Source organism: Lepidothrix coronata, unplaced genomic scaffold (genome assembly GCF_001604755.1).
Source record: "Lepidothrix coronata isolate B3197 unplaced genomic scaffold, Lepidothrix_coronata-1.0 Scaffold372, whole genome shotgun sequence".
NCBI classification, from domain to species: domain Eukaryota; kingdom Metazoa; phylum Chordata; class Aves; order Passeriformes; family Pipridae; genus Lepidothrix; species Lepidothrix coronata.
The window spans coordinates 30,094-53,256 of NW_016690552.1; the positions used below are offsets into that span (position 1 = coordinate 30,094).

At 60.6% G+C, this 23,163-nt stretch overlaps 2 protein-coding genes across 2 annotated transcripts; one reads left to right on the forward strand and one right to left on the reverse strand.

Annotated features, from left to right (window-relative positions):
- Positions 1-150: 150 nt before the first annotated feature.
- Positions 151-6,659, reverse strand: DOK1 (docking protein 1). Its single transcript, XM_017839065.1, has 5 exons — positions 6,570-6,659; positions 6,127-6,420; positions 3,695-3,806; positions 3,378-3,550; positions 151-1,691 (listed from the first exon to the last, which is right to left on the reverse strand). Exons 1-5 carry the CDS (start codon positions 6,630-6,632, stop codon positions 579-581), a joined length of 1,755 nt encoding a protein of 584 aa, XP_017694554.1. The 5' UTR covers positions 6,633-6,659; the 3' UTR covers positions 151-578.
- Positions 6,660-9,229: 2,570 nt separating this feature from the next.
- Positions 9,230-22,959, forward strand: LOC108509551 (protein O-GlcNAcase-like). Its single transcript, XM_017839044.1, has 17 exons — positions 9,230-9,541; positions 12,342-12,393; positions 13,129-13,226; positions 13,693-13,823; positions 14,345-14,516; positions 14,843-14,941; positions 15,252-15,536; positions 15,759-15,887; positions 16,385-17,454; positions 17,525-17,699; positions 17,976-18,032; positions 18,969-19,054; positions 19,240-19,344; positions 20,943-21,034; positions 21,456-21,648; positions 21,729-21,900; positions 22,234-22,959. The coding sequence occupies exons 1-17, from the start codon at positions 9,502-9,504 to the stop codon at positions 22,368-22,370; spliced, it is 3,093 nt and encodes a 1,030-aa protein (XP_017694533.1). The 5' UTR covers positions 9,230-9,501; the 3' UTR covers positions 22,371-22,959.
- Positions 22,960-23,163: the final 204 nt, after the last annotated feature.

Consider the following 23,163-nt stretch of genomic DNA (forward strand, 5'->3'; position numbering starts at 1 on the left):
AATCTGGCATGCACTTTTCACTGTTGTTTCCCCTTAGCTCAGTAACTCTGGCACAGACACCAATGTGTGACCATATGAACAGTGCTCAGCTGCTCCGCAGCAGGACCAGCATCTCCCCGTCCATCCTGACAGCTCAGACAGGCAAACGTGTCATTCTGAGACATACAGACTTTAATATTAAAATAATTTCATATAAAAATACTTTTGAAGACTGATGGCAAGCAGTCTTCCACGCACCACAATGGGCATCCGAGCCCTGCAGCCTGGTCAGAGGGGAAGCCAAAGCAGAGCCAGAGCAACAGCTACAGGACAACACAGCCAGGCTTCCTGCGATCAGGAGGCAGCAGCAGAGCCAGCTCCAGAGCAGTAGAAGCACCCTGGCACCTGTGCCAGCCACAGCTCTCTTGCTCTTGCTGTTTCACTCCAGGGAAAGGCAGCCTCTCAGCGCTGGTGAGCAAGAGGGGCTCTGCCTGAGCCCAAACAGTCCCCACCCCTAAGCCCCACCCCAGACCCATGGAGGAGCACAGCTGGCACTGGGACACCAAGTCCCATCCAGGCAGATACAGAGCAGCAGCACCCTATATCTCTCCTAAGTCCTCATAGACAGGCGACAAGCTGCACTCATCCACAGACTGCTCCTTCTTCTGCAGGTGCTGGGGCTTCACCACCTGGCTGTACAGCACCTCCACATTGTTGTTGTTGCTGCTGTTGAGGCTGGGTTTGGTGACCTCCTTCTCAGCAGCAGCGCTTCCCCACCACCTCCCGGGGTCCTCGATCCTCTCCACACCTTTGGAGATAAAGGGTGCCTGGGGCTTGGGGGCAGGGACTGGCCTGGGGCCCTTGGCCTTGGCCTGGAAGGCAGGTACCGAGTAGTCATCAGTGCTGGGGTTGTAGGGGTACTCGTAGCCACCTTTGCCGTCGTGGCCCTGGGTGCGCCAGGCCTCGCCCGTGGGCCGCGCCTCGTCATAGATGCAGGCGGGGGGGGGCAGCGAGCGGGGAGCACGACCCTCGGGCTCATCGTAGATGTGCTCCTTCTGCCCGGGCGCTGGCGGTGCCTGGCTGCGACCCTCAGCACGGACCTGCTTGTAGGCGCCCGAGTACAGTGGCACCAGCAGCCGAAGCTTCGTCTCATCCGAGGCCCCGCCGGGTGCCTTGGCCCCGCTCGTGGGCTTGCTGTCCACAGGGTCCGAGTACAGCGGGTCCGGCCAGGGCCGGAGGCCCTTCACTGAGTCCAGGGGCTCCGAGTACACGCTGGACGGGTCCTCGGCTGGCAGCACGGTACGGAGCACCTTCGGCAGAGGGGAGCGCGGGGGTGTGCTGGGGGCTGCGGGCTTGCTCTGTGGCACAGGCAGCTCTGGCAGAATCCGGGTCTTCAGCAGAGACGTGGCGTCTCTCTCCTCTGCCACTGCACTGGCCCTGGGCGCCATCCCCGCTTTGGGTGCCGGGGTATCGCTCCCCTCGGCGGGCAGCTCCAGGCTCAGGGAGTCAGCCAGGGCCTGGCGGATCTGCACCACGCTGGGGCTGTCTGCATCCAGAGAGTCGCAGCTTTGCCGGTTCTCCTCCACTTGTGCTTTCTGCTCCTGAATGGAGGCTTCCACAAGGCGGAAGATCTCGTTGCCCTGCGTGGTCTCAAAGGTGAAATTTCCAGGTCCTGAGTCACAGCGCCTGCCAGCTTCAAAGGAGAACATCACCTGGGGGGGAAGAGGAAGGGTCACATCCTGATCAGCAGCTGCCAACCCAGTGCATCGTGCAGGCTGCGTTTCCTGCTGAAGAGCCTGTGGCTGTGGCACCAATCCTGCACATCCTGCAAGAGACTGCAGTGAACATCCTGTTCCTTCCAGTCCCACAGCAAGGGCCACCCTGGGGGCCCACTGTGACCAGCAGCTGGGCAGGGATGCACACCTCAGGGGACATCACTGCAAGTGCCCCAGAGGCAGAGCTGCAGGTCCTGCTGGAGACCTGCTGCCTTACCTGAGCAATGCCAGCAGCATCAACCACTGGCACCAGATACTCTAGGAAATAATACTGAGAAGGGACTAGGGTGAGCAGATGAGTGACAGTTCAGCAAGGGAAAACTACTGTGGGCACCTTGGGTAAGTCAGCATCAGACAGAAGGGAGTGATCTGGAAGTAAGAGATAGAAGAGGAAAAACAGGGCTTTCCACAGGAGAAAGCCCAGAAGCAACAGCTCGACTACCAAGAGTAAGCAAAGCATTTAGCTACCAGCATTGCTCTGTTAATGGTATAAAGTACTTTAAAGAGAAGTCTTGCTCAGGCCTGAAAACACTCTGGTACACAAGTTCCCACCAGCAGATGCCCATACCCTTCCTGAGCCTCAGTCCCTGAACCAGGGGAGATTTTCTGCCTCCCTGGTGCTCTCACAGGCAGCAGCAGTCCCTGGGGTTGCTACAGAAGCCTCTGGGGCCAGACTTCCTTTCGTGGATCAGCGCTGCCAAACACAAGCGCAGTCAGCCCCTCTCTGCTCAGGGACCTGTGGGTCCAGCTGCCTGCTCCCCACACCCTGCAACTCTCCTCCTGCCCCGGCACAGACCCTGTGGATGAGCCAGGTGGCTCCCCAAAGGCAGCTCAGTTTCCACCTCTGTTTTGGGAACGTGCCACGGAGAGCACCATCAGCAGAGTGCAGCCAACACCATCACTGCTATAAACAGCCCTAGGGACACCACTTCCTCCCCGCCCAGCACGACAGGGACCTCTCGCACTCGGTAGCAGCCAGGCAGAGTGGGGACTCACTGCTGCAGGACTCCAGAGAGGGGACAGACCTCCAGGGGTCAGCTTAGCTAAGACCAGTTCTCCCCACACACTGAACAAAGCCAGAGCAAGTGGTGTCTCAAAGAGCCCCTCTGCTCTGGCCACCATCCTTTGGGAGGGAGGGACTGAACCCAGGGCAGAGCCAAGACTGCCAGGAGCCAAGGTCCCCAGAGGCTAGGGAGAGCTTGTGAGCAACACAGAGAGATGTGCCTGCCCACAGCACAGGCTGGGGAGTGCTGGGATGGAGAAAGGGAGCAAGCCAGTGGCAGGGATGTGCGGCAGAGGCTGCAATGGCCCCAGTGGGAGTGGGGCAATGACCACAGAAAGGGGCTCTGCACAGCCATGCAGAGGGATGCCTGCCCACACTGCCAGCCCATGCTCCAGTGTGGTGACACAGGAGGGAGCTGAGGACGGTCAGGGTGACAGATGTCCCGGGTGACCCTGCTGTGGTCACCGGGGCTGCAGCAGTTCTGGCATTCAGCAGGGCTGGCTGTGTGGCTGCTAGAGGCCAGTCGGGCACATCAGCTCCTCACCCACTAGGAGCGAGCAAGAGCTTCCCCGCCAGGGAGCAGGTCAGGCACGTGGCACACGGGGCCTCCTGCTCCTCACCTTGTCCCGGCCGTATCTCCGGAGCAGCCGGTAGGGCCAGACGTAGAGGATCTCGTTTGTCCGTGGGTCCTTCAGGACGAGGCTGTCACGCTCAGCCTTGAGCACGTAGGTGCCGCGCAGCTCACACCGCTCCGCAGCCTCGGTCCGCTGCACTGTCACCCAGAAGGCGTTCACTGCGGGGACAGGGCTGTCAGGGCAGGGCAGGGGGAGACACGGCCCCAGCCCCAGGCAGTGCCCCCCACAGCCCCAGCAGCAGGGCAGCAGCAGGTCAGGCCCCGCAGAAGGTGGCCCAAGGTCAGGGCAGTGGCAGGTCCCACCTTCGTCTCTTGAGTAGTAGATGGAGTTCACGGCCATCTCCAGGGCCGGCACCTCCTCGCTGCCCTCTCTGCCATGCTGTGCCACCATGCCAGCATCGCTGGAGCCGCTTCCCTGACAAAGGAGAGCAGATCAGCCCCAGCCTCCTCTTCCCACATCAGCCTCTGGGCCCCTTGGCAGCCACTACCTGCAGCCCTTCGAGGCCTGAGCCCCACTGCCCTCCCCAGCTGCACACATCCTGGCTCTCCTTCACCTATACCCAGCCTGTCCAGAGCCGGCGACAGACCCCAGGGCCCCCTGAGCCAACATGAACATGGACAAACAGGGCCAGGTAGCACAGAGAGGGCTTCCTCAAGCAGGACCCTGGCCCCAGCTGGGCTCTGGGTTGACAGGATGAAGGACAGAAGCTCCTCCCAGCAGTATTACCCACAGAGCTGCCCCCAAAGCACCACACCAGTCACAGGGAGGGGTGGGGTGGGGGCTGATGACCCAGTAGCACAAGGGTCTGTGTCCTGCCCTGCACAGGCAGAGGGGGGGGCCCAGAGAGGAAGCAAACACTTCTATTTTAGCACATGCAGAACTGAAAGTGCAACACACACACTGTCAGCGACCATGTCCCAGCAGCAAGGCCCCCAAAGGGCCTGGGGGAACACAAACCCTCAGTGCTACTGAGCTGTTCCTCAGGGCCACGTGGGAGGGGGCTGCAGCAGAGGGTACATCTTGCAGAAGGCAAGCTCCCAGAGTTTCAGTTTAAAACCCACACACACGAGCTTCTCAACAAGAGACAAGGTCCAAAAAGGGCCTTCCAGCCCTCATGTTTGGCTCCTAAATAGAAAGGGGACTGTTAAAACCTCATGTCCTTTGAGCAGACACCAGCAGCTCCTGCTCAGCTAAAGCATCCAGTGCAGCAGGACTCCAGCCTGAGACTGGGAAGTCAAGGGCCACCTGACCTGCTAGAGCCCTTTAGGGCTCCATTTGACTGCACTTTTCCTCATCTTCAAAAGGAAAAAAAATCTGATTTGAACTCCAAATGATCTCTGGACCCAGTTCCCAAGCTACTGGATGCTGCTTACCTTCTGGGCAGCAACATGACACAAAATCACATTCTCCATGCAGATGACCAGAAATCACAGCTGAGCATCTCCAGCTCTGTGCAGAGAGGCCACGTGCAGCTCTTGTGCCTCCTGCTCCAGGTCAGGCCTTTCTAGAACATATGCCAGCCTTGTGGCCTTCTGCTCACCACTTCCTAAACTGTCAGCTTGCTTCTGGACCTCAGGCATACAAACGAAGGCTCCCATGTGAGGAACGGCACAAGCACATCCCTGCTCCAAGCAGGTGCTCCCCAGCCTGGCCACTACCCTGCCCCACTCCAAGGGTGTGTGCTGTGTCCCCAGCTCAGCCCCACAAGCCACTTCCAGGGCAAAGGCTGCAAACCCAACTACACCAGAGAGAGTCATTTCCAGCACTACACCAGTGCCTCTTGGCCTGGTCAGCCCAGAACCTGGTGCACAGACACACTTGGCCTGGCAGCAGACTGCAGGGAGATGCAAGAGGGACAAAGGGAAATAACACTCAGCAAACACCTGGGTCCTTGTGGGGAGATCCCGGGATCACCAGCTGTGCAGCCAGTCGTCCTGCCAGGCAAACCTGCCCAGCACTACCATCCTGGTATCAGCTGGAGCCCAACTCAGGGCTCTGCAAACACCTCCCAGGAGGGAGAGCAAAGACCATGGGTCAGGCAGGCATGGATCCAGACGACCACGCTCACAGGGCACCCGCTGCCCAAACAGCCTTTGTGGGTCACACTGGCTGCCCACGGCTCCAGGGGCTGCAGCAGACTGGGGGCTGGAGGGCTGTGCAGGAGGCCCAGCACAGACAGGAGTGAGCCACAAGGCTGGGCGAGGGGGTGCACTGGCCCTGAGGATCCCAGGAACCAGCTGGGTCCCGAAGCCAGGCAGGCCCTGGAGCCAGGCACTGCAACACTCTCAGGGCTCTGCTTCCGCTGCTGCTGCATCAGGAAAGGCAGGGGTGGTTGTGCTACAAGAAACGCTCCTCGGCCATCACCTGGCCCCCCACCAGGTCTGTGGAGGGGCAAGGATGGGCTCTGTATGAGGGAAGAAGAGCCCAACTTGAAATTTGGAGCTACAACCACGAATTACGGACAACATGCTGAGGAATCCGGCAACCCAGCTGACTGCTGGCACAGCAGGAGCCAACAAGAGGGGACCAGAGTCCCAGGGCCGGGTGCTCTAAATCTGGGACCACTGGCTCTGCCTCAGGGTCTCCTTTCCTGTGCCGCCAGGGCCTCCTGCTGGGTGGGAAGGGATCGCTCCACCGCACACACTCTGCTGCTCGTGTCCCGTCCCGTCCCCTCCGGCGCGGGCCGCCTGCAGCTCCCTCCTCCCCGGACAGCCCCCGCCCGCACCGCGCTCACCGCGAAGGCGATCTGGCACAGCTTCGCCACCCACTCCTCGCTCTGCTGCTTCTCGGCCGCGAAGAGGAAGGTCCGGTCGCGGGTCTCCAGGCGGAAGGCGGCGGTGCCGGCGCGGGGGCCGCCCTCGCCCACCGCGGCCACGCTGGTGCAGTCGCTCAGGCGCACGACGGTGCGGGCGAGCCGCCGGGTGCCCGCCCGCCCGGCCGCCGCCGGCTCCTTGCAGTCGAACACCTCGAGGCGGGCGACGCCGTGCTGGCTGGCGGGGTACAGCGCGGACCAGCCGCGCTTCCAGCGCTGCGGGGAGCGGGGTCACACCGGGCCGGGCGCGGCTCCGCGGGGCCGCTCGGCCGGGCCGGCAGCTCACCGGGAGCGGCCCCGGGGGCGCCCGGCCGGCCCGAGGGCAGGGAGGAGGGGGAGAGGGAGAGGGGGAGCTCCGGACCCACCTTGGCGCCGAACTTGTGGCTGTGCTGCACCAGCAGCGGCCCCTCCATGGCCGGCGGCTCCATCCCCGCGCTTCCGCGCCCAGACCGGGGCGGGGCCGGGGCGGGGCCAGGAGGGGCCGGGGGCGGGGCCGGGGGCGGGGCCGGGGCGCGCCTGTTTGTCTGTCCGTGTGTCTGTCTGTGCGCGTGAAGATGGGAGTGCGTGTGCGCGCATGAGCCCTACCGACAGCGGGAGGGACGGCAGAAGGTGACAGCACCCGGGTGCTCCGGGACTCCTGCCCTGGGCCTGCCCTGAGCATGTGAGAGAGGCTCTCGCGTGTGACAGAGGCGTGTGCTCGCACTGGGGACGGGAAAACGTGATTGGATGGACTGAGGATAAGTGAGGGCAATATGGAGAGCAGGTAGAGGATGGAAGAGGTTTCAGAGGACAGGAAAAAGGAATGACGTCTTTGATACAAGAAAAAAGGAAGTGGATAAGTAGAGGCCACTTAGCTCAACTTCACAGTCCAAGAAAACCATGGAACAAATAGCCAGGTGCTCCCAGAGAGAGCAGAGAAAGGAAGAAATCATAGCAAACACCCCTGTGTATGCACAGCACTGCCCGACTTCCTTCTGTGACCATCTGTGGATGGGGTAATGTCATCCACATCTCTCTACCTCCAATCATGCCATGTCCCTGGGCACCGAGGCCACTCCAGGGGCACTAGGCTGCTTCCAGTGCTGTCCCTGCCATGGCTAGCCACTCCAGTCTGCCCCAACAGCCTTCTGCAGGGCTAGGCTTGAGTCCAGCATTCCCAGCAGGAGGTGGGATAGGTGCTGACTGTGAGGCAAAGAGCAAGAAGCAGCATGGCCTGTGTCCAGCACGCCCCTGCAGCAACTCCCCGGGCATGGATGACCCACCCTGGCAGTGCCGAGCTGCTTTTCCACAGCACCGCTGCCTGTCCTACACCCAGCAATGGTTTTTATCCCTGTGTGTCTCTGGTTATGAGCCCCCAGTCCAGGGGCTCAGGCTTTCAGTGCTCTAGGCTCTCCTTGCTTTGCACAACCTCCTTCGTGCTGTCCTGCTGTGCTTTGGGCAGACCTTGCTGGTTCACAGTGCACTCTGATGGCCCTGTGGCACTCTGATGGCACTGTGACCCTGTCAGGTTACTGCTGGTCAGTCAGCTTTGATGGCCCAGACACCATGACTTGGCTTCCTGGCATGACATTAACCTGCAAAGGCAAGAGGCAGAAGCCACTGATCTGGATTTTCTAGGCCTCTGATGCCCACTTCTCCTGTGCAAGCCCATGCCTCTGGCTTAGATGAAATGGCCGCAGGTGGGGACAGCTGCTGGGAGGGAACTTGGCAGTGCCTTGCTACAGGAGTGCCCCTCTGCACCCTCCTGGCTCCATCCCTCACACTTGCATGGTAACAAAGTTGTGTACTCCTGTCCTGTTTAGGAATGGCATTCTCCAACTTAGTGTTTCCACTGAAAAACTCCAGACCATGAACTGGTCACTCACTGCCCCACCCTCCCCCTGAGGTGGGATGGAAAGGAGTGTTGGAGGCACAAAAAGCTAAAGGTCACGGGTTGAGATAAGAACAATTTACTAGAAACAGCAATGAGATAAGAAAACAGTAACAATACCAGTAACAGAGCATACAACACAGGCAAAGGATTCACACGCAATTGCTCCCCACTCGGAACCCAGGTGCCACCCAACTGCACACCCTGGCAAAACCAGGAAAAACCCCACCCCACCCCTGTACCCGCTGTGCATGTGGCGAGGCGGTATCGAATAACCTCGGGGTCCTGCCGTTCCCCTCCTGGCTGCTGAAAAATTAAACCTGCCTTGGCTGGAGCCAGGACAACTCGACTCTTGGGTTATGGCACGTTTGGCTGGGGGAGGCTGCAGGGATGCTGCAGAGCTCTGATCCACCTTGCAGTGAGAAAGACAAACAGGAAAAGAGGTCAGAAAAAGAGCAAAATGATTCGGTGATGTCAAACACACAGGCCCATGTGTAGGCAGGTCCCCATGATGTGCAGCTGCAGGACAGGGAACTAATGACGTGGCAGCACTTCTGCAAACCAGAACCTGTGGGATGGAGAGAATCACGAGCCAGATGTGTCAGCAGCTCAGAGCAGGGTGGCACAAGGCAAACAGCAGCCTGACATAGGCAGGCAGGTGAGTCACCTGCAGGGCACATGGACAGACCTGATGGCATGGACCTGGCAAGCCTGGAGAGGCATCGCACCCTGGACCAGGCATGAGGGTGCAGGCAGGGCAGGTGCCGGCTCAGCGGTGAACCCATAACGACACCCGACCCCTCGGGAACAGCTCTGGGACTGTGAAGTCTCGCGAAGCTGCAGCGGCAGGAGAAGGCAGAGCCCTCGGGCTGCACAGGCAGAAGGCCCGCAGCGGGGGCTGCAGGGGGAGCCAGGGCTGGCATGACACCACCCCGGGCCCCGGTGCCCCTGGGGGGGTTCTGGCCCGGGAGGCTCCGGCCCTGCGGCTCCAGCATCGCCTCCCGGGGGCTCCGCACGGGCCCCGAGGCCGCCCCGCTCCGCCCCGCGCCCCGGCCCCGCCGCGGCCCCACCCGCGGGGCCGCCCCTTGCGCTGCGGCGGCCGCGTCTCCGCGGGAGGGGGGCGGGCGCTGGAGCCGTCCCTGCTCGAGCCCCTCCGCACACCCTCCATCCCACCCTCCAACACTTCATCCCTCCGCGCACTTGTCCATCTCTCCGCTCATTCCTCTGTCTCTTCAAGGTTCTCTCCATCCCTTCGCGAGTCCCTCTGTCACCCCGCGCATTCCTCCATCCCTCCGTTCATCTCTCCACGCATTCCTCCATCCCTCCGCTCATTCGTCCGCGTCTTCCTCCATCCCTTCGAGCATCAATCCATCCCCCCGCGCACCCTGCGCCTGCCTCCGCGCTGGCAGGGCCGCTCCTGCGCGGGGATGGCGGGGCGGCCGCGCTTCCTCTGCGGCGTGGTGGAAGGTAGGTCCCTCCGGGGCCGCGGCTGGGGCCGGTGCCGCCCCGCCCGGGCATTGCAGGGGCTGGCCCGGTCCACCCAGAGTGAACCGGGGCCGGGAACGGCCTCCGGGATCCGCGCCTGGGTCCCCGGCTATGTGGGAGGTGGGAGCCGGGCCCCTGCACAGCACCCCATCTCTGCCAGGGAGTCGGGACCAGCACCCCCGTGATGCTCCCAAGGATCCCCAGAGCACCACTGAGCCCCACAGCCACCCCAGCAGAGCCGACTCCCCCAGAGGGGCACGGGGACCTGCTGCTCGGTCTCCAGTTCTCTGCAAGGGGTTCTTATCTGCCCTGGGCTCGGGCAGCTTTCCGGTGTGGCCCCCTGCCCACAGGGCAACAGTGGTGGGGCTGCGCCCAGAACTGCTCTTTCATGGCAGTTCTGTGGGACTCAACCTTGTCCTGCTCCCTGCCAACATCCCCAACTCCTGTTTCTGCCACACAGCAACTCTGGAGCTGGGCAAAAGCATCACCCTTTATCCTGGCAGCACAGTACCCTGCTGAGCCCACTGCCCACTGCCTCACCTGGAAGGAAACAGAAGCACCATGCAATTAAACACAAAATAAGTAGGAAGTGCAGGGGTGGGGAAGTTTACATGAGTCAGACAAGAATCACTAATATAGGAAAGCTGGCCTGGTGAAGGGGACACGGGAAAGCAACACTGGTGGCAGAGCCACTCCATGAGGTCACTCTTGTTGGGGCGTGTGCAGGACTGAATGTCAAACTTGACTGGCCCCATCAGTTCACAGCAACATGTGAGTGAGGCACTTGCAGGCAGGTGCCATGTAGGGATTCCTGGGACCTGACTGGGAAATAGAAATAGCAAATTATTTATCACGGAAATAACTTTTTTGGGTGAAATGTTTACTGGGATCCTCAAGTGGCCACAGATTTGGCCCCTGCACAGATGGCTAGTAAAGTGAGTGTATATTATTTCAAAGTAGATGGAGTAACCATGTAGATGTTCAGCAGGCAGATCATCTGTCTGCAGGGAAGATAAGTGCAGTGAGTCCTGTGGTGCAACCCGCCATTGCCCAAGGCTTGTGTTGGGGGCTGCGGGGTGGGCTCCCGCCAAGGGGAGCTGGGCATCAGGGCCCCCTCCCAGCCAGATGAGCTCCGGGGCACTCGGGTGTTTTGGGGAAACACAGGTGCTTTTCTGGGCAATGTTGGCCTTATGCCAGACGCTGAGAGCTTGTCCTTTTTCTGAGCCGAACAGAATCACTGCTCTCTGTCCTTGTGCACTGCCCAGTTTGGTGAATGCCGTCTGCTCCCATTGGCCTTGGCTGCTGTGAGGTGCAGTGAGTGACTCAGAAGTTGCTCAGGATGAAGAGCCCATCTGAAACCAGGAAGCTGTCTTGATGGCTAATTGCCATCACTGTCCAAGACATAATGGATTTTCCATGAGACTTCACATTGCAGCTGACTTGCAGAGACTTGAAGTGACTGAAGATTCTCTTGCTAAATCTCAGGTCTGCGCTGGAACACTTAGAGGTTCCCCTTAACCTCTGCTTTGGGAAGCTGTCAAATCTGCATCTCTCCAAATCCATTGACCTGCCTGTTCTCCAGCTGTCCCCAAGTGAAAGCGCTTGCGTTCCACTGGATGTTCTTTCTCACTGCCTTTGTAGACAACTCTGCACCTCCCAGTGCAGAGTAGTCCCATCAGGGGAATGGGTGCTGCATGTCTGTCAGTGTCCTCCTCGTTATACCCAGTCACAGGCTGGTTCCTGCCCTCCAGGCTACAGAACACTGTCAGCTGCTGTGCTGCTGCAGCCTCAAGCTTGTGTCAGACACTGGTGCCCAACAACCACCCAAAGTCTGCAAGCAGCAGAAGGGGAAATGTTGAGAAACACTTGGGAATTTGCTGACTCCAGGTCTGTATTTCCTGCATTCAGTTTTGTTCCTGTGAGCCTTCCAGAAGGGCAGTGTCCTTGAGGCCAGCCTTGGTGCTCACTGATGGGTGTCTTTGCTAGCAGAGAGCTGGGAAGGTTGTTCCCTGCTATGCTTTCCCTCTCTGGGTTTTCCCTTTGCAAGCTTTGGGGGCTGTGTTTTCCAGTGGGGGACAGACTAGGTGTCTGTGAAGCATTCTGTGGAGTCACAGCCCCAGCACCTGTGGGCATTCCCATAGGTGGTTGTGTGCTCCTGATCTGAACAGCCTGCCATGGGACAGGGGTGCTGCCTCACAGTCCTGCCCTGCTTGATGCAGGGATGTGTTTGCGGGGTAAGGGAGAGCTGCGTCAGTGCAATTTTTGTGCAGCAATTAAATACACAAAACCCAGCTTTTATAGTCCATATGGGAGTGGTGATGCTCTGCCTGACACTATACACAGAGAGGTGCAGAGACACAGACCTGGTCTCTGTAAAGAAGACAATTCCCAGGCAGAAAACTATAGGATGGATGCTCGCTGGCTCTGTGCTTCAGTGCACCCCAAAATCATTCTAAAGGGCCTTATAACGTGGCTAGTTCCCAATGCCTCCTTTAGGCTTGGCTTTTACTGTGCACATTTCCCCTCCCAGGTTAAGTCCTACTTTGTGAAATTCTTCCCAGCTGCTCCTTTCTGGGAAGGATGGAAGCTCAGACATTAATCCACTTGCTCCAATACCAGTGCCCAGCAAGGCAATAGGAGAATAGCAGATACCTGAATTACCCAGAAGTGAACAACTGGCAGATCTTTGGCTTCAAGAGCCACTCAGAGATAGCACAGAGAGAGACTGTTTTAAGGCACCTACCAACAACTGCATTTTGCCTTTTCCCCCCACCTTTTACAGGTTTCTATGGGAGACCGTGGTCTATGGAACAGAGGAAACTTCTCTTTCAATGGCAAGTACCCTGAATTTTCTTTTCTGAAGGGAGCCCGTGGCAGAGTGCCGAGATGGAGGCAGGAGCGGTGAGGGTGGATGGACAGACGTGGGGCTGCCTTGTGCCAGCAGATGGTGCTGGGACTCTGCACAGCCCAGTGCAGCCTGGTATGCCCCGGTGGCTGCACTGGACGTGGGACAATGCACCACTGCCACCCTCCCTGCAGCCAGCCTGCCCTGCCCAGGGCCATTGTCCCCACCACCCTGTGCTATATCCTGAGGTTGCCATCCCTGCCTGGTGTGGGTGGCCTTTCTGTGCCCCTGTGAGTCCCCATGCATATCTGTGTGTCACCCTGTGTCCCTGTGATGGAAGGACATGGGCAGGATCTGTCACTGGCTGAGAATCGCCTCGGGATGGAGTTGATTTGTCCAGCTCCTCTCTGAGCAGCTGGTGCCAATGCACAGACCATCAGTGGAATGAGCATAAATCGGAGGGATCAGCACTGGGAGTGCTGGATGAGATTTATGTCTCCATGTGGCTGTGGCAGGGCTCCCTGTGCCAGGGCAGAGCTGCGGCTCCACAGGCTGCAGGGCCAGTGAGAGCAGACCTGGCAGATCTGGCAGCTTTGGGACACGGTGCAGCCCTGGGAAGGAGTGGGTGCTGTGTGCCGAGCAGCTCATGGTGCCGTGGCTGGCACCTGCCCAGGTGCAAAGAGCCCATGTGGAGCCTGGGTGACCCCTTGTTCTTGCTGTGCAGGCTGAAACGCCGGGGGCTGAACTGCTACATGTACGCGCCCAAGGATGAGCTGAAGCACCGGCTGCTCTGGCGAGAGCCCTACACGGAGCATGAGGCAGGTAGCAGCTCTGCTGGGCCCCACGGGGGGGCTGCAGGCATCCTGGGACCCTGAGGGTGAACCACAGTCTGTGTCCCAGCCAGGACCAGGCTGGCTGCCACTTTCACCCTGCCACAACCCTGCCTATTGCAGGGAGGCCCCTGGACCTTAACTGGTGCAAGGAGACCTCTAGACTGTGCCAGTCATGTGGAATTGCCTAGGAGCCTCCCTAGCATGGGGAGCTCCCCATGTGGGTCTCTGGCAATATACTTGAATATACTGAGGCCTGTAACCCTTGTTGAAAGTCCTCTGTTCCCCAAGGAACTGGAAATGGTCTCCCCTGAGCCTCTCCCCTCCCAATGCCCTCATCTCCTTCCTTTCAGACTGCTGCTGTTCCCTCTCCCTCCATTCGTTTTTCCACTCCATCCCATGGTCCCCTCCCTCCTTTGCCTCCCAGCACTCACAGACTCCCTCTGCTCTGTCCCCAGTCTGCATGCGGTCTCTCATCGAAGCTGCCCGAAAGCAGGGTGTGGAGTTTGTTTTTGCCATTTCTGCTGGCCAGGACATGGTGTTTTCCAGTGCTGGGGATCGGCTCCTGCTGCAGCAAAAACTTAGGCAGGTACCGTGGGCCATTCCTTCCTCCCACTGCTCCCAGGTGAGGGGCACACGTGCTTATATGGGCCCTGTGCCCACCCCAAGGGCTGCTCTGGGGCTGTAAACCTCTCCTGTGGGTCTTGTGCCCACCCCAAGGGGTGGTGTGGGCTGTAAACCACTCCTGCTGCTGCGCATCAGGGAGCAGCTCTGTGGGGTGCCTAATGGCCTATGTGCTGTCCCTATCGTGGTGACAGAGAACTGAGGGTTCCATGGATGTCTGACTGAGGGCAGGACAAGGACCAGCCAAGCCCCAGCACTTGCTAGGCACCACTGGGGTTGGTGCAGGTTGGAATTGAGCCCCAGGTCCCCAGGGAGGGTAAAGAGCTGCTGGCATGGTGGGTTTGCTCCGTGGGCAGCTGCTTCTCCCATGGCACAGCCCAGCAACTGCCCTGCACTGTGCCATGCCTGTCTGCCGCTCCCTGGCTCCTCTGGGCTCGCCACCTCCTCTCTCCCAGGGATCCCAGCAGCCCATGTCTGTGCCCACAGGTGGCTGCCATGGGGTGCTGCTCCTTCGCGCTGCTCTTTGATGACATCGACCCCTGCATGTGCCAAGCTGACAGAGACGTCTTCCCCTCCCTGGCACAGGCTCATGCCTCTGTGGCCAACGAGGTGTACCAGGAGCTGGGCCAACCCCCTGTCTTCCTCTTCTGCCCTACAGGTACTGCCTGCAGCCCTGTGACCCCAGGCTCCTACCCCAGGGAGCTCCCTCAGACTGGGGGGCCCTTGGGCTGGCTGCAGCCAGTCCATGTCTCTGCTGAGAGCTGAGTGCCCTGGCAGCCCACACAGCTCTCCCTGGCCTCCTCATTCTCCCAGGAGAGCTCTGGTGATCTCGGGACTAGGACAGGACCAGGCTGCAGAGGGCCTGCAGCCATGCTTTCTGTGTTCCCTGCATCCTACTCCTGCTCAGCCTCTGTCCATGATCCTGGCAGCCTCTCCTCTCCCAGTGCCCCGTCCCTCAGGGGATGCCCTGTGCTCTCTCCCCAGAATACTGCAGCTCGCTCTGCTCTCCCAGCCCCAGCCAGTCCTGCTACCTGCAGACCATCGGCCAGGAGCTGCTCCCTGGGATCAGTGTCATCTGGACAGGTGAGCGCCGGGACCAGCTCTGTGGGCATGTGGCCCCTGTGCAGTGTCTGCAAACCCCATGGCCACGAGCTCTGTCCTGGGAGAGCCACCAGCAAGCAGCCCCACTGTGGTGCCTCAGATCGGGGTGTGCAGCCCCAGCCAGGCAGAAGGTCAGGACAGGGGTCTCCTGTCCTGGCTTGGGAGTGTAGGTGGGGTGACTCAACCCTCACATCTGTGCTTTGCACCCAGATGTGTCTGTGTCCCTGCTGTGTGTCTGGGATGGACCACAGTGCCTGTGTGCTCCATGTGTGTCCATGCCCTGATGCTCCAGGCCCAAAGGTGGTGTCACAGGAGCTCTCAGCTCCTCTGCTGGAGGAGGTGGAGGGTGTCCTACGGCGCCGCCCCGTCATCTGGGACAACCTCTACGCCAATGACTATGACTGCAGACGTGTCTTCCTGGGCCCCTACATGGGACGTGCTCCTGGTCTCATGCCCAGGCTCCACGGACTGCTTCTCAACCCCAACTGCGAGCTCCAGGCCAACTTCATCCCCATACACACGCTGGGCACCTGGTTTCAGAGCGAGCTGGGAAGTTGTGCCAACCCTGATCGTGCAGGTATGTGGCCCCAGTGCCCCGGCAGTTCTGTGCCTGACAATTGCTGCTGGTTTTTGCCAGGCCCTTTCCTGCATGGCAGCCTGGGTGAGGTGTCTCACCTGGCTGGGCATTGCCTGATGACCCTGGGCATGGGGTTCATCCTGGGGGCCCACAGCGTGGCTTGGGATAGCTCCATCAAACAAGGAGTGGGGCTGCCCAGGCTGATGAGCTGCGGTTCCCTAGGAACAGAGATGGTGGCAGCTCTGGGGGACAGCCGAGGCCCACGGGAGGGGAGCTACAGCCCGCAGGAAGCCTTGGAGCTCGCGCTGCGTGACTGGGTTGCTGAGATAAACCAGCAGGCCTTGGAGCCAGGTAGATGATGGACTTGCACTCCCTCACAGCCCCGGAGCGCTGGGCTGGCTCTGCCAGGAACTCAGCGGGTGGGGATGAGGGAACCCTGTCCGTTTGGATGGGTCTCTCAGGCTGGTGTGGCAGCAGGGCCTGTGCTGCTGTGGCAGGCAGGGGTGGGTGTCCATCCCACTGTGCTGCCCTGTGGGTGCTCCTGCCCTGGCCACATCCTACAGGGAGTGTCCTTGGCTGGCAGCGTGGGAGCCTGGGCCAGGACACAGCTCTGAAAGAGGGGGTTCAGCCAGGAGCACGCTTGGTGTTCTGCAGTGTTTGCCTGTGCAATGCCTGAGCCTCACCAGCCCCAGAGGCCTACACTTGAGCCCAGGGCCTGGCAACATCCTGGTTCCTGCCATCTCAGGAATGGAGCTCCCCAGCACAACCATCCCCAGGTTGTTTTGCCCCATGGGCAGCAGTTTCCATGCAGGTACCAGAGGGGCTTCTCCCTTGCTCCTTTCTGCCAGGAGGATGGGCCCCAGGACACCCCAGTGTCGGCCTCAAGGGAAGATCAAGGCTGCAGTCTGGCACAGCAGGAGGACAAGAGGTTGTGCCCGACCCCGAGCAGCACGACTCCGTTCCCAGTGGGGTAGACCAGCACGGCCCTGAGCCCTGTGGTGTGGCACCAGGGGAGGGATGCAGGAAGGTGACCTCAGAGCCTGAGAAGGGCAGTGGAAGCAGGACACCCAATGGCAGTCAGCAGAGCCCCACAGGGGATGGGGACCAGCTTGCCACGGGGAGCAAGGAATGCTGTGAGCCCTCCTCTTCTTTGCCCAGTGTGGCTGAGAGTGCCCAGTCTGCAGGAACCCCAATGGCTACCAAGACCCTTCTCAGCCCAGGCCACACCATGAGTTCCAGCAGTGAGGCCAACACCAGTCAGAACCTTCCTTTGCCCACCAGTGATGCCAGGACAGGGAGTGGTAGCCCCGCCCAGTCCCCCAGCAGCACCCAGCCTGAGGCCATCAGGGCTGACATGCTCCAGACGGCCCCAGGGACTGGGGCTGGTGCCAGCCCTGGCCCCCCAGCCCTGCTGACTGAAGGGACTGGTGCCAGCCCTGGCACTCCAGCCCTGCTGACTGATGAGATCACTGCTAGCTCTGGCCCCTTGGCACCAGTGACGCCAGAGGAGGTTACATCCAGCCCCACAGCAGCAGTAACCCCAGAGACTGGGTCTGGCCCCATGGTACCACTGATCCCCAAGGAGGCCAGGACCAGCCCCACATCACAGATGACCTCAGAGGAGGCCAGGACCAGCCCCATGGCACTGGTGACCCCAGAGGAGGCTGGGTCTATCCCTACGGCACTGACGATCCCAGAGGAGTCCAGGTCCAACCCTGCAGCACTGCTGACCCCAGAGGAGGCCGGGTCCAGCCCTACAGCACCGCTGACTCTGGAGGAGGTGCGGATGCTGGTGGAGCTCTTCTACCTGCCCTACCATCATGGGTCACTGGCACAGGAGCTCCTGGAGCACTTTCGGTGGCTCCGGGCAAACAGCCTCAGCGTGGGGGTCCCGGCCACGGCGCCTGATGCCTGCGGGGTAAGACTGGTCCGGGCGCAGCTGCAGGAAGGTGCCTGTCACAGCTGGCTGACGCCCGGTCCGTCCCCAGGGCGCGCGGTGGCGGGGCCGAGCCCAGTCCTTCCAGCTGCTCTGCGCGGAGACGTGTCGCCTGCACAGCCGCTTCGCCAGCGCCGCCAGCCGGGCACTGCTCTACGACCTCCACCCCTACCTCTGGGACATCCGCAACATGCTGCTGGCCGCCAGTGCCTTTGTCCTCTGGCTGGGTACGTGGCTGCCAGCCCCTGCCAGCCCCCATGCCGTGTATCTGCACCCTGGCCAAACGCAGCCGCGTTGGAGTGCAGGGGCTCTGGGGCACACCCTGGGCATCTGAAGCTTGTTCTCTGGTGATCCACTATTCCCCTGCTAAGGAGGTGAAGGTGTCTAGGACCACCCCAGAGTCTGGGGTCCCTGTATTCAGCTGGGGGTGCCAGGGTCTCTCCCCTTGAACCTTCTCCACCGCTGCCCCTTGTTCTGTGCTCACCATCTCTCCTCCTTTGCAGATGGTCACCTCCTCTGCGACCCTGGCCCCAAGAGTACCTGGGGAAACTGCTTTGGCTGTAAGTAGGGGTTCTACCCTGAGTCACCCACATGGATGGGGGGCCTGGCTGCTGCCCTCCATCACCTCCAGTCCCACAGCACTCACCATCAGCCTCCCCTTCCCCATGCTCTGCGTGCCAGGTGGAGCAGGGATGGCCATGGGAAGGCTTGGCACCCCTGCATGCCCTGACACACTGGGGCAGGATGAGGCACTGCTGCTGGGGACAGGGCAGTCACTGGAGCAGCTCTTCACCATCTCTCACAGCCTAGAAGGAATGCCCATTTCTTGGGTATGGTTCCTCAGTCTTTTTAACCCAGGGATCCCTTAGCCTGTCTGGGAAAAGGGATCTATGGGCCACTGGGAGCAGAAATGCCCTGGGTGAGAGAGGTGAGGCTGTTTTTTGAATGCCTGTACATCACTTTGGAAGCCCATGTTCCCTTGGTTTAGGGTTCCTTGGTTGGTCTGTGGGCCTTGTGACTTCTTACGAACCAAGAGCTGTTACCGGGTGATAACCTGAGCAGGCCTCCAAGTTCAGTGTCAGAGGGGGCCTTGTTGCCTTGAGCCCTTTCCATGGGGAAGCAGCTGTGCAGGGCATGTTCCCACCATCCCTGCAGAGCTGGCTGGGTAGGAGCACAGCACTCTGTGCTAGGCTGCAGCTTCCCAGCTGAACCAGGAGTTGTATCCTTACCTTACACTTTTGTGGAGGTGAGACCAGTCCTTTTCCATCCCCCCAGTTCAAGCCCTGCTATGGAGGGTGTGTGGCTGCCCCAAGAAATGGAGGGGGCTGCCTGAGCCCATCTGAAGTCCCTGCCTGGGCATGGCTGCACAGCTGGAGAGCAGGTCTTTGGAGCTGTGACTGTGGGGATCATGGTGCTGCTGTGTGACAGCGGCTGATCTCCCCCTGCCTAGCAGGTTTTTGTTCACCTCACTTGTGTCTGTGTCCTGCTGTTCCCAGGGTGCCAGAGTATCACTGCCCCGATCTTGCTGGGGAGGGATGCTGAGCCTTGGGCACGTCGTGGGGGCCTCTTTGGAGAGCTGCAGGTGAGAGTGTGCCTCTCTCTGGGGGGCTGAATGAGCCACTGGGAAGCCAGTATCCCAACCCTGCTTTGGGTTGCTGCAAGCTTGGGAAGGCAAGAGCTACCTTGGGCATCTGTGGTTCCTGGGGTTCAGGGAGCCTCAGAGAGACCTTGGAGCCAGGAAAACCTGATGGACTGTGTATCTTCCAGGCACTGCTGCCTGTGGGGAACAGCTGTGACCTCTTCTACCACCCACCACCTCTCTTCCCATCCAGCCAGACGTACCTCCTGCGCCCGCTGCTGCCCTTGGACAAGGTGGGAGCCATGGCCTGCAGGGGTGTCCTGCCAGAGCTCACCTTTGCATGGCCTGTGCTGCACGTGTGCTGATGAGCTACAGGCTCGTCTCTGCTGACCTTCAGTGCAGGGTGGCACAGGTGGGGAGGGACCTCGGGTCCAGCTCTGCTCAGAGCCAACTGGCTTGTGGCAGCTCCCTGGGGCCATGATCAGCAGTGTGTCAGACCCTGGGCTGGAGAAGAGGAGCTGTGGCCTTGGCAAAGCTGCCTCCCTGTGACAAGGGCCTAGGCAGAGCAGGAAAAGGAGCCCTGCCTACCAGTGAGCAGCAGGCACAGCCACAGTTTAACCAGCACTAGGTCAGGGTTACCAGGTTGTGGGTGATCTCCAGAGCAGCCCCAGTGCTGATCTCCAGCAGTGGCTGTGAGCAGATGCCAGGAAATACCCAGAACAGGTCAAGTCTGGATGGTGACCTCCTGGAGCCGTCACTGGTCTGCAGCTCTGGGCACTGCCTGAGCCTGTTGGGGTTCATGTCCAAATGAGTCCCTTCTTCAAATAGTCATCCAGTTTATGGGCTGATTCCCTGCTGGAGAGCAGCAGCCACTGTCAGTCATGACCTTCTTCTCTGACAGCCCAATAGCTTGATGGGATGGGGAGGGAAAGGGAGATTCTGGTTGTGGGGGGACACAAGTTAAAGTGTCACCAAATTCAGCAGAGCTCCAGGTTCCCCATGTACCACAGCCTGCAGCGAGCACCCCACCCTCACCCTGCTTCTCTCCCAGCCCAAGGAAAGGCTAATGCCTCAAATCCAGCCAGCATGAACACGAGTGCAGCTCCCCGCTAAACACGGCACCCAGCCATGTGCCGCTGTGGCGCTGCTGGGTAGCAGAGGAGGAGCTGCAAGCACAGGAGAGCAGATTGTAACCCCAGACTGTTCTGCCAGCAGTTCCCGTTGTGGGGACTTGTTTGCAGTTGCCTATTGTCAGGTTTCATCTGCTCAGGCTGAACCTTAACAACACGAATGTTTGTGTCCAGTGAAATTCTGAGAGGGAAATCCAGCTGAGCACATCAGTCTCTTCTGGGAACGGGGCACAACAGGGCACAGTCCTGCCCCAGTCGTTGTGTGATCAGGGCAGCCTCCCTCTCAGGATCAAGGCTTTTATCTGAATGTCCTTTTCACTGGGAGCAGCAGCAAACTCAGCCGTGACCAAGACAGGACATTTGGGCATGTTCTGCTGTGCACAGGCTCTTTGGAGACTTTGAGTTCCAGTGTTGGTTTTGGGGCCATTTTGGCTGCTCTGAGTTGCTCTGGCCTGGGGCCATCTCTGCAATGGGTGTTCTCTGAACGCCTGACCAGAATGGCAGTCTCTGGTCTGAAGGGTGGCTGTGCTGTGGCCCTGAGCCTGAGGCTAGCAGACGCCAGTGCCCTTGGGTGGCTGAAGCAGTACCCTGCCCTGTATCCCCTACCCTCGCCTGGAGGTCACAGCCCTGGTCATGGTCCCTCTCTGCAGCCCCTTTGGCAGCTGCTGGTGTGCCACGCTCTGGCCAGACCTGTGTTGGGAGCAGCTGGCAGTGCGGCAGGGCAGGCACAGCCAGGACTGAGGTGGGTCTCGGTCTTCCAGGGAGAGCTTTACCGTATGTGCCGGGAGAGTTTGGACTGTGATCCCAAAGTGGCAGAGATCCTCATGGCCCACCCAGATCTCCTCGGTGACAGGTGAGATGTGGCCCCTCTGGGGCTCCCTCTGACCAGGCTGTGCTGAGCCTGGCCACGTGCTGAGGGATGCAGGGCCAGGGGATGAGGCGATGGCCTCTCCTGGCATCCCTGCAGGGACCAGCTCTGCCCCTGGGCTGTCAGTGGCCTCACCCTGTGGGAGGGACAGGGAGGGACATCCCCATGCTGATGTCCAGCAGGGTCATGGCAGCCACAGTGGGGGCAGACCCACTGTCCAGCCTGGATGCAGGAGACTGTAGCGGATCCCCTTGGCTGAGGGCTTCTGCTGGGGATCTCGAAGGGGTTGTCAGTGGGCACTGGGTGCTGTCCTGATGGGGCAGGAAGGAGGAGGCTGCTCTGAGGTTGCTGTGGGGCAGTCTGGGCTCCAGGCACAGCTCAGCTGTGCTCCTGCTCTGGCTGCCAGGCTGCTGGGCCCCTTCCTCAGCCTGAGCCCCGAGTACACCTTTGTGCTGGAGGACGAGGGTGGTCCGTGTGGCTATGCAGCTGGAGCACTCCATGCTGAAGGCTTCCTGCAGCAGCAAGACAGCAGCTGGCTGCCAGCCATACGGCACAAGTACCCCCCAGACCTGGGCACGGGTGGCCCAGCTCTGGGACAGGTGAGGGGACACCTGGCGCAGAGGGGAGTGGGGATGGGGGCGGTGGAGGGGTTTCTCTCACTTGTGCTTGTCTCCCACAGGATGCCCTGGAGGAAGCAGTGCTCTTCTTCCATGCAGAGCCACGGGCTGTGCCCCCGCCTGTGCTGCGGCGCTTCCCCTCCCTTGTGCAGCTGGGCACGGCCCCCCGTGTGCTGGACGTGGGGGCCAGCCGCAGCCTGGCCCTCTGCCTGCTGAGTGCACTCAGGGCCAACGGTGAGCGTGACCTCCCCGTGCTGGGGGGACTGGGACCCCCTTGTTCCAGCACAACCCCTTCCCAACTGCTCCCTTGCCCACCACAGGGTTAGGAGCTGGCCCCACCTGCACTCCATCTCTCTCAGCACAGGGCTCCCCATCTCCACTCTGGTGCAGTCTGGCCCCAGCTCCCAGGCACCATCCCCTCCCCTTGCACTGGGGGACATGTGGATCTGTGTCTCAGGGCATCACAGGGGCAGCCAGTGCCAAAGAGGCAGTGGAAAGGCCAACCTCCTTGTGGAGGGGGTCCCAGAGCTGGGGTCCCAGTGCCCTGACCTCTCACCTCCCTTCCAGGGTCGCGAGGAGTGTTTTGCCAGGTCCGTGATGCTGATCGGCAGCAGCTGAGCTTCTACAGCAAGCTGGGCTTCGTCGCCCTGCCGGTGGCCTGGGGCAGCTCTCCCGGCACTCAGCTCCTGGGACGTCTCCTCTGATGGGGGCAAGGGGAGACAGTGCCCCGGGACAGGCTGATCCCCCAGGACAGGCTGACCCCCTGTCCCACACAGCACTGGCCTGAGGGAGCGGGAGCAGAGGGGCACCGTGAGCAGGTCAGGTACATGAGAGAAGAGACACGGCATGGGGGCGAGCAGGATGCCACTGGGATGTGTGCAGGGCTGCGAGGGTCCTTCAGTAGCAGAGAGCTATTTCTGCCATCTCAGGAGATTTGAGCACCAGGGCCCCTCTGTGCCACCCTGACTGTTCCTGCCTGCTGGGCATCCTCCGCCTTTGCTGGGGAGCCAGGCTGTCTGCAGCCCCCCAGGCCTGTTGGAGCCCATGGGCAGGGTTTGGGGTGGTGGTCCTGGAGCACAGCATGGTGCCTTAGTACTACAGGAATGTCCCTGTCACATAGGCTGGGCTGCCTGGCTCTCTCCATCCCCTGGGTGACCCAAGGATGGGCAACTGGTGCCAGGCTGGCTCTTGGCTCCGAGGACCTGCTTGTCTGTATGGACCAATCTGGTGTGGGACATGGTGAGGCAGCCTCCATCTTTGTGCCTGGGGGCTGAGAGGATCCTGTTCTTGGCAATAAAGTGTTTGCTGGGCTCCCACCATGGCTTGCCTCGGGGGAAAATGTTGGGGTGCCAGCAGGTCCTTTTCGCATCCTCATGCCCTCTCTCCACCTCACTGGCCGTTGTTACAGTCGGTCCTCAAACAAAGCAGCTCCCCATAGAACCGCAGCCCCAACCGGGCACCAGCTCCACTCCCTGGGAAGGAGCTCCGGCCGCTGGC